This window comes from Triturus cristatus, chromosome 12, assembly GCF_964204655.1.
Source record: "Triturus cristatus chromosome 12, aTriCri1.1, whole genome shotgun sequence".
NCBI classification, from domain to species: domain Eukaryota; kingdom Metazoa; phylum Chordata; class Amphibia; order Caudata; family Salamandridae; genus Triturus; species Triturus cristatus.
In genome coordinates, this window is record NC_140595.1 from 773,710,694 (window position 1) to 773,725,499 (window position 14,806).

A 14,806-nucleotide genomic window follows, 5' to 3' on the forward strand; every position below is an offset into this window, starting at 1 on the left:
GAGGGCGGTGCAACCGGGTAAATTGTATCAGGTGCTGGCTTCGGTTGGGGGCATCATGTTTGCAAGTATATGATGTTTCTAAAAGCACCTGCTGCCTCCTTCCTGGCCTCCATCAATTTTTGGCACCCATACAATTGTCGTGATTAATGTTCTTCCTAGAAAGAGGTGGAGTTTTGTCAACTGGAAGTTTTGACCTGTGGAAAGGTATCGCAGAGGGTTAATGTGCCTGCTGCAAAGAATATGTACCAGGCAGATCACAAAGTGCACATAATGTAAAGAGGTCAGTGGGTTACTGCTTTTGTCAGTGAGATCCTTTTGTTACTTGCAGTTTTTAAGTCAAAATCCTAACATAGAACAGTGCGCTATTAACTGTCATCGGAGAGCTGCATGCAAACTGCAAGGTGTAAATTAGAGCGTTATGGGTTTTTTCCCCAGTCTTTGATTATCCTATGGTTGCAAAAAGGGTTCATTTTTTCTGGTTATTGAAGAGAACCCCCAACCATGGTATTACGTTCTGAATTCAGAGTTTGTGTTTCTCCAGACCAATCACTATTAAACTATACTGCCTACTAATATGGTTGTCATGTGACTGCTACACATTGTAGTTCTTTGTCTTATGTAACATTTCTTATACAGTGATTTACACAAGTATGATTGATTGTCTCTGTGTAACGTGTGTGATGCAAAGTGCTCGGACACCATACACTGGTTTCATTGGTGCTGCAAATCAAAACAAATGCATCTGAGCGAGAGTGTGGTTATGGAGACTTGAGAGACACTGTTAAAGGGTGGTAGTGAGGGAATCCGTGGCGGAGGTAGTCAATGGGGGCACCAGTAAACATTGTCATGCAAGGCTCCACCATCGCTAAAGCTGGTCCTGCCCTTGAGGTCAGTCCTCCTCCTCCTTGGTACCTCCATTGCCTTGTTTCAGCAGTAGTAGCTGCAACTCACCAGTGGTCGGCAATGCAGGATTTGCACGCACAAGTTTTCAAACTTCACTGTGTTTGTGCTTCATGCACAAGCACTTTTAACATGTGCTGCCTGCTTTGGGGCCACTGGAAATATGCAGCAATGGAGAACAAAATTATGCCGCAGTGTTGAATAAATTATGCAGCAAAAAAACAGGCTGCAGCGTAAATCAGTATATTTTCTGATACTTTATTCTTTTGACATTTTTACTCATGCTAACAGTCTGTGCAAAGATTTTCCCTTATTAGTACCAGTGTAACATACAAATGCAGCAGTGAGATGGGTGATCAGTCAACCATTGCAAAGGGCCGTCCACTTCACAGAAACACAAGTTACATTTTTTAGTAACTTTTGATCTGTTTGAGCAACATACAATTTAGTTAAAAACGTCAAATTATACAGCAGATGATTCATTATGTCGCAAATATTGCAGAGCCATAATTATAGAGAAAACATTTGCAAAATAAGATATTTTACCATTCATGTTTGAACTGCTCTTGTGGAAAAAGGGAGAAGAAGTGCTGATGACAGAAACTCCATGGCTCGGAGCCACATGGCTTGTGCTTCCACATTTAAGCTTATTTGGGACACTGTGATTGGAAATGAATCCCACTTTGTGAATGTATTTTAATGTCATTAACTCATATTAAACCTTAAATAAATGTGTTTCCATTGGTTGAATTAAATAACGTAATAGGCTGTAACTGGGTAGTAAAATGCCAAACAAATACTAAAAATTAGAATTTGCTCTTTCTGGCCCCACCCCTGACTCCGCCCACTAACCCAATCCTCCGGTTATTCTCGCCCTCTGATTCTCCGCCCACAGTTCCCCTAATTTTTTGCCCCTACTTCAACCTACAAAGGGCCTAAACAGAGCATTAACCCTCCCAACAATGTACAACTCCTATAAGAATTATCACACACACATTGTACGTGTTGGTGGCCTGAGTATAGAAGACAGATGAGCTTGAGAGGTGATCAGACAAAGAAAAGGAGCACTATGCTGTTAGGACGCGATCCCTCACTCACCCGAAGCTGACATGCTTCATCTTTGGGCTCCCATCTCATACTCAGGCCACCAAGACGTACAAAGGGCCTCATTATGATGTCGGTTGGAAAGGCTCCGAATGGCATTCGGATTTTCCTAACCTGAGTCGGAACCCATGTTTCTGACCGACTCGGAAATGTTTGCGACCGATCGATTGCAATGGAAAGGTAACTGTTCTGTCTGTCCGAATCGGTTCCGACCGTTATTCGGAGACTCTGAGTCCGTCGAAGCCGAATTGTACAGGTTTACGGACCTTGTTTGCGACCAACGTATTACGATGTCGTATTCGGACAGCCTTTCCAAATCGGTCTGTCCGACAAGGAACCATGCACAGTGTGGCAGGCACCCACAGGGTGCACATTTATCTGCAACCACCCCTTTCTTCACTGGGTGCCTGTGTTGTCGGTCGGAACACAGGCTCCTATTGAAGTCAATAGGAGTTCGACTGAACGGTGTTCGGAACCATCGTAATCGGTCGGTCGGACTCTCTCCGAACCTGAGTCGGTCGGAAACGATTTCAACAAGGAGTCGGTCGGATTGCTTTCCGACCGACATCGTAATGAGGTCCAAAGTGTGTGTGACAACTGAATAATATTGCAAGCCCACAAACAATGAGGAGAAGTAAGAAAACCAAAAAATTGGACACTAGAAAATATATTTAAAAAGGATGCCATTGTTGACAAAAACATTGCAAGGTGAAGTTTGAGTTACTTGAACCTCCAGTGTAGTCACATTGGAGACCAACATGTCTGCAGCAGGTGGGGACACATTTCCACATGTTTTAGTTGAAAATCTAACTCCTGGGTTTATAACTGAGAAGTGTGGAAACAGCAAAGGCTTCATTACTCCTGGTAGAATGAGCTTTAAGCTTGCATGGAATGTGCTGGTTTCTAATCTGTTATCAAGGGGCAATGCATACGAATATCCATCTTGCTTGTTGTTTAGTAGCAGGAAACCCTGAATGGACATCTTAGTTTGCAAAAATATAACTTGACCTTTTAACTGATGCTATTTAATCAGAAGTATCCCTCAAAGCTCTTTTGATAGCAAGAGTGTGAAGAATGTTTGTTGTTGTGAAGAAAAAAAGAAGGCAAATCCTTTGATTTAAATGAAAATCTTAGATCACTTTAGGAAGATAGGTAACCTTTGAAGGAGGCCTTAATACTTTAGAAGATTCTATTTGGCTTATTAGAACACCGCACTTTTGAAGGTTTGACTTGAGCCTGGGTTCAAAACAACGACAGAACAGTTTGAAAAGAGCCACAGATGGTCACTTTATTGTGGAATATACTTCCATTTGACCTTTCAGAGAGTATGGAATAACTGGAAATATGAAATAGGATGTACATTTCTTTTATGCCACAGTAAGTGTTAAAGTCACCTGAAAGGAGGATAATTCAAGACCAATCTTAGCTAAGGAAAGTAGGCACTATGACAGAAACGCTTCCATTTTTAGCAAGCAAAAAAATCATGTTGATTGTCTTCTAGTTTCCATGACTTTTTCCATTCAATTGCGAGGAAAGCTTGGATTCAGGAACCAAGCGGACATGTTTAGCAACAAAAGGCTGTCATGATGAACGTTCCTATTTGTCCTGATCAGAAATTCGAATCTGTGAAACAGCTTCCACTAAGGCTTTCACAAGAAAAAGAATAAGAGGGGTCAGAGTAAGCTTCTCTCCAAGATGGATGCTTTACTCAAAGTCCGGTGCAATTCTCTTTTCCATGCTCCTTTAGAGAAGTGACTAGGCTAGCATTAAGGGTCTAGCGATGGCAGGATTCTGGGGGCTGAAGCAGTGGTCTTTGACATGCAAGAACCTGTCTCTCCTTTTGCAGGCCTGAGTGACAACAATAGTGGCGGTGCTGTGCCTGACAGCCTTTCAGCAAGCAATTTGATGGACTGAGTAAGGAGGGGTCACTTGTGTTTGCCACGGAGGGACGGGGACTTCTGGGTGCCAGGAGAGATCTTGGACGGTTGCCTACAATGAAGGTCTAGTATGCGCACACTCTGGACAGACCAAGAACCAGAAGTGCAGCAGGGGGACGGGCTGCAGTGGGGCTGTCCAGTCTTTTCCCAAGCGACTCTCCACCCATCCTGAAATAAGCCTTTTGTTTACTGCCATGATCTTAAGGAGAACCAACAAAGACAGTTGAAGAAGAAACATCGTTTTTTTCATGCTGCTAGCACAATCATTGTAGTGAGCCTGATGGGGGGAGAGGGGGGGGCGCTCTGGGTCCTGATGCTGCTGATCCAGCTCTGATCCAAGGGCAAACATTGATGATGGCAAAGCTTGAGAATCTACAGGAGTCCCTCTAGTGTTACTTTGGATGTAGTCACTGCTCTAGGGAACCAGCAAATACTGGCTTAGGGCCTAATTTCGAGTTTGACAGCCAGTTTACTCCATCACAAACCGACAGATATCCCATTCGTCTTAATACAAGTGCATTATATTCTATGGCACTTGTATTAAGGCAGGCCAGATATTCATCAGGTTTGTGAGTAACCTGTCCGCCAAACTATAAATCTGAGTCTTATAGGTGAAGTATCAGCGATTCTATAATAGTACAAATTGACCACAGGGGATTTGTTATTTGTAAACTGACACTCTTCTGAGCATTTAGTTTACGCCTAAGATAGATATGAAATGGTTATCTAAAACACAGAATTCCATGAGTGTCTGTTGTAGCCTACGCAATGTCTCCATTATGCATTGTACCTTAAAGAAGGCTAGTGCGTGCTAGGCATGCATTTGTTGCCCTGCTCCTTCTCGTGTGCATCCATGCACAAATCACGGGGAGAGACTTCCCTGACTATGCTCTGGCCCTCCCAATTCCACCAATGTCTCTGGTCCCCTCTGATGTGTGAAGGCTTCCTGAGGCCCAAACACAAGATTACCACCCGAACCAACAAAAGGTTCACCCGAGTTGCATCGATGATCAAGCAGAGGTAGAGATTTAACCACAAATCCGGTTGCAATCATTCGTAATGCCAAGCCACCGAGGCTGTTTGTTTTCTTGAGGTAAAACAACAGTTGCATTTCTTCTTAGTGTTAAGCTGCTCATGGTGCTTTTGTTATTTGTCATTTCCTTCTTAGCTCACAGGAGACTTCAGCAACCGCCTTCTGCAGTTTATGTAGACCTGTCGAGGGGAGGTGTTCACAGGGTAGGAGAACTAGGGTAACAAGGTCTGGCTGTGCAGATCCTTTCCTCGGCAACAACGGGCCAAATTCAGTTCTTCCTGCTAAGCTCTACACACACGTCCTCTTCTAGGCAGTCTTCCCATTGCACAGGGGTATCTGTACCACCGTCGCTAAGAAGTCAATGAGCTGCTTCTCTCAAGGAAGAATCAAGACAGCTCTTTCTAACACAATGTGGCACTTCCACGTTGCTCTTCCTAAATAATACAAGGTATGTTGTCAGACAGCAATCCCAAAGCTAGGGCTCAGATGTTTTTCTCCACACTTCTGTCACAAGTCAATGACAAATCCTGCCCCAATTTTAGGCCTCGCCTACGCAGCGCGCATGCGCTGCATAGGAGAAAGACCTTTGTCATCGATGCGCCTTGTCAGCCAAAAACGTGCACGCGTTGCATTGCTTTTAATGGCAACGCGTGCACGTCTGGCGATTCCCTTGCGGGAGCGAGCTTTGACACCATATGTTTGTAATTAACTTGCAAACATATAGTGCCCCTGCTCGTCTTCCCTCCCCCTGCTGCCTCCTTCTTTAGCGCGAGTCACGCGCGTGTTTGTTTTATTTCATGGCGGTGAAAGAAACTAGTCAACTTATGTCCCAAAGCTAACATTGTGTAATATCTGTTAGAAAGTGCAGATTTGGTCTCAGCATTACCGGGAGCCACGATTGTAATATCCCAGCATTTTAATAGTGTACCAAGTCTTACCCTCCAGAAGGGGGTTTCAGGAACTGTGTTTCAAGAAGTGGGTTTCGATACAACCATCACCCCACTCTACCGAATGTTGAAATTCAGCATTGGCGGCATTGACTTGGGGCGGCCTCACTCCAAAGTCTGTGTTTTTGTGGTGGACTTTCTCCACAAAGAGTGACAAAATATGCGCAGGCACGTGACAGAGCCATATCTCCACCACTCTCTCTCCCGTTGTGTGTGCCAGCACGGGCCGAAACAGCTTCCCGGGCTGGCGACCGTCTCATTGCAGCCGCACCCGAGTACTTCAAAGATCGGTGAAAGACCATTTAGTTGTTAATGAGACTTCGTAGTGTTGTCACCCCTTCTTAGAGCCCCTGCATCTCTGTTCTGAGGGGAGCGGTGAGCCGCGTTCGAGTCTCGGCCCCTGGGGCCAACATTCTCGAGGCTGTCTGTGCACGGGGGCTTGCACCTGAAAAAGCACCCAAGTGCCGCCCGCACTCCTAAAGGCAGTGTCCCAAAGCTAACATTGTATAATATCTGTAAGAAAGTGCAGATTTGGTCTCAGCATTACCGGGAGCTGCGATTGTAATATCCCAGTATTTTAATAGTAAGCTAACATTGTGTAATATCTGTTAGAAAGTGCAGATTTGGTCTCAGTATTACCAGGAGTAAATGCTTTGCATTGCTTCAAAAATTAACCTTAAGGCTGCTCTCCATAGCAACCACTACGGTACCTTTCAATAAAGGTTGTATAGAACCTATCATCTTCATTCAACTACCTCTCTACTACCACTCTTCAACCCCTCCACTAACCCTCTTCTACCCCTCTACTACCCCTATACTACCCCACTTCTACACATCTTCTACACCTCTACTCCTTTACTACCCCTCTACCACTCTACCACTCTACTACCCCTCCTCTAACACTCTACTATTGCTCTACTCCTCTTATACCCTTCTACCCCTATACCCATCTACTACCCCTCTACCTCTTTACTACCCTTCTAGCCCTCTACTACCCCTCTACCCCTGTACTAACCCTCTAGCCCTCTACCCCTCTACTATCCCTCTTCTACCCCTCTACTAACGCTCTAACTGTCTACCCTTCTACCCTCTTCTCCCCCTCTACTACCCCTCTACCCCAACCATATAATTACATAACCCATAATAACAAAACAATAAATACAACATACACCCCACATAATACCACTCACTGCAACAAAATTAATTCTAAAAAATCACTTAAGGTCCCAAAAGCGAGACCTATTGGCTATGCCAGTGCTTGTTCTACTTCTTTTACAGGCATGGATTGTGTATTACACAGGTCCAGCCCTCTTTCAGGTAGTTCCTACATTTGTAAATCTCCACCTTTCCTATCTTTACTATAGGGAGATCTTCTTTGTTGCCGTAAATTACGGAGGGATCGGGAAGTCAATGAAAAATGGGGCATACTTACAGCAAACTAGGTGGGGTTTAGAGAGGAGTACGATGGTGTTAAGGAGGGGGTAAGAAAGGGGCATGCACCCAACCACAAAAGAGTAAGCCCATTACTATTATCAAACTGCTCTTCGAAAGTTACTGCAGCCAAAAAAAAGTACCCAAAACAGTAGCAGATGTACTCCAGCTCAGACTTGGAGTAAGTCCAGCACCACACCTGGCTAACCACTGGTACTGCAACACCCTCCCATGGAAAATAACGGAGGTAGGGGCATAAAATAATAACCCATAGAGAATAATATAAAATTATTTCAAACTGTTAAAAAATATAAAGTAATTTAATTTAATGTAAAAAAAATGTATCTAGCAATAGAACCAATTTATTATTTTTGTTAAAAATATTTGAATCTTTTTTTTAACTTTAAATATAATAACATTCCTGTTTATTAAGTACAATTAAATTGTTTTAATTAATCCTACACATCACTTTTAATAATAAATACATAATAAATATATTTTTACTTTAGGTGGGATTTCTTTTAATTTAAACTTCCCAAATATATTTTTAATTCATTTAAATGTGTTACAAATGTAATTCAAAATTAACTTGATAGTGCCTTTGCATTGTTTAGAAGGTACTACATTTAAAATAAATGTATAAAACGAATCTACATTAATATTTATCATAATATTTTTTTTACTAATGTTTGAAGTTTAATACATTTTTTCCATTTCTTCACTATAGCAAGGACTCCACCACGGGGACAGAGATCGGCCTATAATAAAGCATAGGGAAAATTCAAAAAGAATATTATACTTTAAAATAATTAGTAAAAATATTTTTATGTGAAATATTAGTGTTACATTTATATATACATTTATATATTTATTTTAAATATTGAGCATTGTAAAAGAAAAATGCTACAGCGCTATTAACTTAATTTTTTAATTAAAAATGTAGTTAATTTAAATATAATAAAGTAAAACAATATTTTCAAAGATTTATTTGACTAAATTATTACCCAAAGTAAAATGTTTCTAGAACTTATGTAATATAAGTTACAAGAATGTATGTATAGGGTTAATCGAAATAAACGTATAAAAGAAAAAGTTACATTTATTTTTACATTTCAAAAAGGTTATTCAAATATCATTAACTTCAATTTAATTTATATATATATATATATATATATATATTTAAAAAAAGTAAAAAATAATTTTTATTTAGTATTTATTCCATATACAGTTCTATTTGGGGTCCCTTATTTTCTATGGTACGGTGTTGCAGAATCAGTGATTGGCCATGTGTTGTACTGTACTTACTACTGCTCCTTTTTAATTATAGAAATGTACACTTGTAAAGTTGGCACCCCCTACCTTTTTTTCAGGTAGTGGAGACATGTTAGTCTACACTTTTGAGTAGCTTTGCACTCGTAACTATGAATAGCCCAAAGTAGTAAAGTTACTCAAAAGTGTAAAAATAATCATACACGTGTAAATTATTACTCACAAGCATTAATTACTGTTGTGAATAGCCCCGTCAGTCTTTGTTACTTAGACTCTGCTCTCCATTTTTTCAACCCACCCTGGATTTGAGGGTCTATTTTCATGGCCCTTTAGTTATTAACAAAAGTTCTGTTATCAGTAGGAACATAGGGGCCAGATTATAATGGCGGTGGGACCACCACCGTCAGCCCGTTCGTGGTGGACCCACCGCCATCGGACCGCAGAGGACCACCCGCCACATTATAATGGCAGGCGGGTGGTTGGCGGTCGGAAAGACTGACCGCCACGCATCGACGGGCTCAAGGAGCCCGTCGGAGGGACTTCAATCCTTACAACAGTGGCGGTGCCTGCTCAGGCACTGCCATAGTGATTAACAAAGTCCCTTTCCGCCGCCGTTTCATGGCTGTTAACCTGCCATGAAAAGGCCGACAGAAAGGGACATTGGGGGCCCCAAGCGCGCCCCCCTTCAGCCCCTTGCTTTCAGCCTTGGGTTCTAGGGGGCACCTACGGTGCCTACCTAAATATCCCTGCACCATGTGGCAGGCACCGCATGGTGCCTGCCACATAGTGCAGGGATATGCAAAATCTGTATTTTTTTTTCCTGAGGCGTGTGCTTGCACACGCCGCAATACAAAACCTACACATTGCGACCGCCTTGAAGGGGGTCGCATCGTAATCCCTATGGGAGGGCCGCCAACAGCTAGTTGGGCGGTCCCATTCCCAACAGGATGGCGGTCGGACCAAAGTCCAACCGCCATCTAATCAGGCCCATAGATATTGTTGTGCAGAGTTCTGTGATATTTTTTGTATTGCTCTTTGAATCCAGAGCTTACCTGTGCGCTGGTATTTATTTCCAGCCAAACTCCAGTCAGAGCAGTGCACTTGGTCGAAGACACCTCTGCTAAATAACACTTTAGAGCAAAATTAAAAGTAGGAAATGGCTTCCTAATAAGAACTCCTGAAAGACTGCACTATATTATCATGCCCGGCAGGTAGTCAGACAGTTTGTTTTTTTGGCCAATGAGGAAATTCCTTTCACCTTTTTAATATTTTCATTTTGGCTAACTCACTAATTTTGCTGGGGAAGTTGGTTTCACCTGACGTATTTGGATGGGATCTACCTATTCTATCCTTTTATCTCGGAAAAAGTGTTTTTTCACTGGATATATTTTCACCTCCATTTTCCCTTCAGCCAACATAACTTACATTTTTGTCCTCCCTGTAGTGGCAAGATGTCATCAAAGGATGGCCACGATGTCTGTGTGGTTTGCTTTCCAGACTTTCACTCAACCAAGGATTGTGACGTTTGTAGAAAGATGTTCTACAAGAGGTTGAATGAGAGGAAAGGTGTGAGCCTCAGGTCAAAGAAAGGGGATATCACCAAATGAGTCTCTACTGGCCTTCTACTGGAGTTTCAGAGGCAAGAGAGACCGTTTCCTCCTTTCTGACATGGTATGACACCGCATCTGCAACTTCTGGAGGTCAGTGAGGACCTACCTGCCCGAAGTCACTACTATTTCCCGGCAAAAGTGAGGTGGCCGACGTCGAGAGGATCTGAGGAAACACATACACATTCAAAATCAAAGCACTGGGCAGCAAGACATTCCCATGTTTCGTTGTTGAGATGTTCGGTATACCAGTCCTTCCGCACATTTCTCAGATTCCAGTGTCTCCCAAGGAGGATCTTCTTCCCCCAGACACGTGCCGTTGTCCCAGGACAGAAGGTCGACACGGTTGGTCAAAAAAAAAAAAAAGATGATTGGTGCCTAACTGGACATGGTTTCTAATTATTTAGTATTACGTTTCACAAGGTGAGTAATAATAAAAAATCTGTTTCAGGATTCTACATGTGCACACATTCTTTCTAGCTTTTAAAAACTCGTAGAGAATACCCATGACTTGCGGACCTTTATGATTTTAAATGCTTGCTTTTTAGGATTCATTCAGGAAACATAGAGCGTCTTCTGAGATCCCTTACACTGCCTTTTAATTTACCGTTCTTAACTTATGAGCCTGTTTTAATCCTGCAATACCTCTTATACCCTTTTCATCTTACCCTGTATTCAGCTCAAATTGGATTTCAAACACCGATAGGAAAGACGGAATGATCATGTAAATGTTGCATTTGTTACAATAACAGTGTTTTTGAATTTTCACAATTTTACGTGCTTGTTTTGGATGTACAGGTCTGCTGATCCTGGAGGTATTGCTCCTTAGTTTCGGGATAAAGAAACAAGATCTTGGGTTATTTATGAAAGATGATCAGTTTCTAACAATGAGCTCTGCACATTCCACAGCTGTCCTCCTAGGGTAGGACAACGGACATTTGCGACTTGTTGACCAACTATTAGAAAGTAAGGCAGAAGACAAACAAGAAGAATCGCATTTCATGGCAATGCTTGCCATGCCCATTTATTAGAGTCATCATACCTTGATTTAGTAACACAGAAATGTCATTATGCATGTGTGTGTGTGTGTGTATATATATATATCTATATATCGTATATATATCTATTATATATATGTGTGTGTGCGGTGCGAACTTGGCCAAAAAAAGCAGTTAAGCTCTGTACATGGTCTGTGTCTAATTGTAATGCTTGTTTAAGGAGTGAACCACGGTATTCAACAGGCCTTGTAGAGCAGATCATGTTCGAAAAAGACACAGCAAAAATGTTTGAGATCTGCCACAACACTGGCCTTTAACCTTCTAAAGACCGTTGCACCGCAGAAGTGTTTATGCTCCTGCTTTACAATCAATCTCAAACATTGCACAGAAAGGTAGAAAGATCCCAAACACCCTAAACAGGACAGAGTGCCAGTCCAGCATTGAAGTAGTGAGGTGACCGCTTCTAAGCCCTGTGCCAACCTGATGTACCCGTATTAAACCACCCTCTCATTCATAACCTCCAAATAAACATTGGCTGGTTATGATTTTTACTTTCTACTCAATTGGGAGGATACCACATTAGACAAAGGATCTCCAGAGAAAATAGGACATGGTTGTCATGAGTATATCTCCCCTGCCCGCAGGACGTTATTCTTCACTCTAGTGCTTTTCAGGACTTGTGTGCCCCCGCAGCCTCCCATGAGACTTGGGTGCATTGATCCAAAGTGACTCCTTCCCCACCTCTTCTGGGAATCATCTCTATTATCAAGCCTTCCATTCGCTGTAAAATAGGCACACCATGACTACTAGTCACATGACAATCGCAAACAACTTTAATATCACTAGTCTAATATTAAAATTCATAACAGGTTTTTTTGCTCAGATTGAGTCCCAGGTGCCAGTACTCTGACATGTATCACTCCGCTACTCCGCCAACCAGCAACATATGTCCGGCTCAGATCCCAGTGTCAAATCTCCATTCATAGTCTTTGCTGAGGTCCTTATGGAGCACAATCATTGCTCTTCTTTGGATCTCCTGTTGCAACCCTGTGACGAAACTCTGTGAGGTCGACTGGTATAATTCCACCGTTTTCAAAAAACCTTCTTAGGAACCTGACACGCCTTTCAAGTCATTTACAATTATTTCTGGTAGAGGAGATTCAATGTATCCCCCCATGTGGGTGTCCAGTTACCTGTAGTCTCCAGCTTTTTCACTGCTTTTACTTTATTAGAGTGGGTGAATGGTCACTTTTGGCAAGGCCCCCCCATATGTTTCCTGTCTAGTGAATTACTGAAAACTGTTACTGAGTATGACAGAAACACTTTTTTCTGAGCTTTTTTACTTTCATACAATCCATCACATCGGGTCATATTGCCTTTATCCACCCTAAAGTTTTAAGTTCTGACAGTATTTGTTTGTGTAAATTGGTCTGCATTCATTTATTCTCATGCAATCCTCTCCAGTTAAGCTAATCTGCTCATGTTTTCTGGCACAAATAAAAAGAAATACATATTGGCGCAACAGCATTCTCCACTGTAACATTCAAAAGTTCCCTTCAGTGACCTCATCAGCTTCCTGCCTTGCATTAAAGCAATTGCCAGCATAAGAGGTCTTTCCTCTCTCCGTAGTTACTGCTTCTTACTGTGGCACATGATTACCTGGCCCCTGCCTCACACCTACAGCAAACACAGCACTGGATCATACAAAAATACATAACTTCCTCAAGCCGCACAATTCCTCCCATGCAATTTCTCTTTCAACCAACATGCTTAAAATGTGTTTTTTTTTTCTCTGCTTCTCAATCCCGGCCTTTTGTTGCTCAGCTGCATCTCTGGTTGTCTTTGTGTACTGATCAGACCACCTTACAATGGAACTCGGTCCCAGAGTTCTTACTTGCCGCAGATTAGCTAGCTGTTTTCTGAATTCAATGTGCATTCTTTCTTCATCATTATAAACATAAAAAGTCAGTGGGAATACTCCTTGCAAAGTCTTCTTTTTGTAATTTATCTTATGCTGTTGTTTGGAGGAGAGAGCCTGTAATCTTGAGTGGCTATTCTTTGATTTAGCTTTTGTTCCTTTTTCTTGTCTTTTGACAGAGCGTGGATCAAATTATGTATTTCATCCGCAAAGAAAATGCCACACTTAGGCCGGAAACATTGGAAGACAGTCTACAATTTGGCTCCGTGCGGGGAGGACACATCGAGGCCTTGCTGCGGCTCATGAATGGGATCTATGCCCCGCAATTCTTCAGCATCACCTCTTGGCCAGAGAGCATAAAGAACCACTTCGCTGCCCAGCTGCATCGCTTTCTTGCGTCTCTCACTGGTAGTGCCTCTGATTGTTATCCTTTCCAGCATCCTCTTAAATGGACAGGCCACCTTGCCAACCTCTTCATTCCTCTTCAGTTCCTTACTTAGACTTGCTTGTTCTTCTCCAATTACTGTTCGGTGGTGTACGAGGTGGTCTTTGCCTTTTGGGCTTTGTCAGAACATTTGATTGGTAAAATGCAGACTGAATTGCAGAATAAATTCCCTCTCTGGGCTGTTTCCCTCCCACGTTTGATAATATTGTGGTTGAAATTAGAGTTTGAAGCCTGAGACAGATCTCACATTGGATAACTAATGTAGCAGTTTCCCCGGCTCACTAGAACATAAAGTGAAAGGTTTGTGTTGATGAGTATTCCTCAGAATCTAAACTACGTTTATTGTGAGACAAATGAATCCCCACCACACACAAAAATGTCCACAGTGAAGAACCATATGGACAGTAGGACCATAGCTGTTATCTTGAAATAAGCCAGAAATATGAAGTAAAAATGGTTCTGCTTGACATTGTCTCATATGCTAAACTAAGAAATGTAATCAGGGAATTCTTTGAGCTAAGCCAAGTGTAAGACACTATATAGCAATTATTTAACATATACATCAGGGGTGAGTCAATACCCATGATTCTAAGAACTAGGAGAACGATACATTACTGATTGGAATGGATGAAACTAAAGTCTCAAATTTGAGTACGCTTCTGAAGCAAAGAATGGGTGAGAAAGAGAATATTCATAATCTAAAAACAAAAAAAATGAAAGCATCCTGGAAACAATCAATGTGATTACAACCTTATTTGAGCCAGAATCGTGAGGTCTTTAATGTAGCCCTTTTAAAAGAGCAGGAAACTAACCTCATCACATATATCAAGAAAAATAGAGGAAATAGCACAGATGATCAACTATAAATCATGACTGCATACATTCAACCTCATAATGGGCCTGTCTCATAATCTCTGGTGGATCCCGAGCATGTTCTCGACTGTGTTTGCATGATGAATTTGCTTTGTCTGCGCACACAATTGCAGAAGTAGAATGACTAATTCCCATCTCAAAATGAAGGGGGGAATAGAAATGCTAAATACAATATTGAGTGCTATAGTAAAGTATAATAAAGCGCTATTTGCAGATGTCCTGTCTCTAACTATGAGAGGCCATTGTTGCAGTCCTTGCAGAAGCAGCAAAGATGGGGATGCTACAATCACTCTATAGAGTAATCTCACTAGTAACAGCTGAAAAAAACATTCTGAGCACCATAT

The 14,806-nt window shown here is 41.9% G+C and overlaps 1 protein-coding gene across 1 annotated transcript in view; it reads left to right on the forward strand.

The window, feature by feature from the left end:
• DNAH2 (dynein axonemal heavy chain 2) overlaps positions 1-14,806 on the forward strand; it is a 2,945,517-nt gene that overhangs the window by 143,249 nt on the left and 2,787,462 nt on the right. Inside the window, exon 5 of the mRNA XM_085638712.1 lies at positions 13,324-13,552. Coding sequence (XP_085494838.1) covers positions 13,324-13,552 — 229 coding nt within the window. The remainder of the gene's footprint in view (positions 1-13,323; positions 13,553-14,806) is intronic.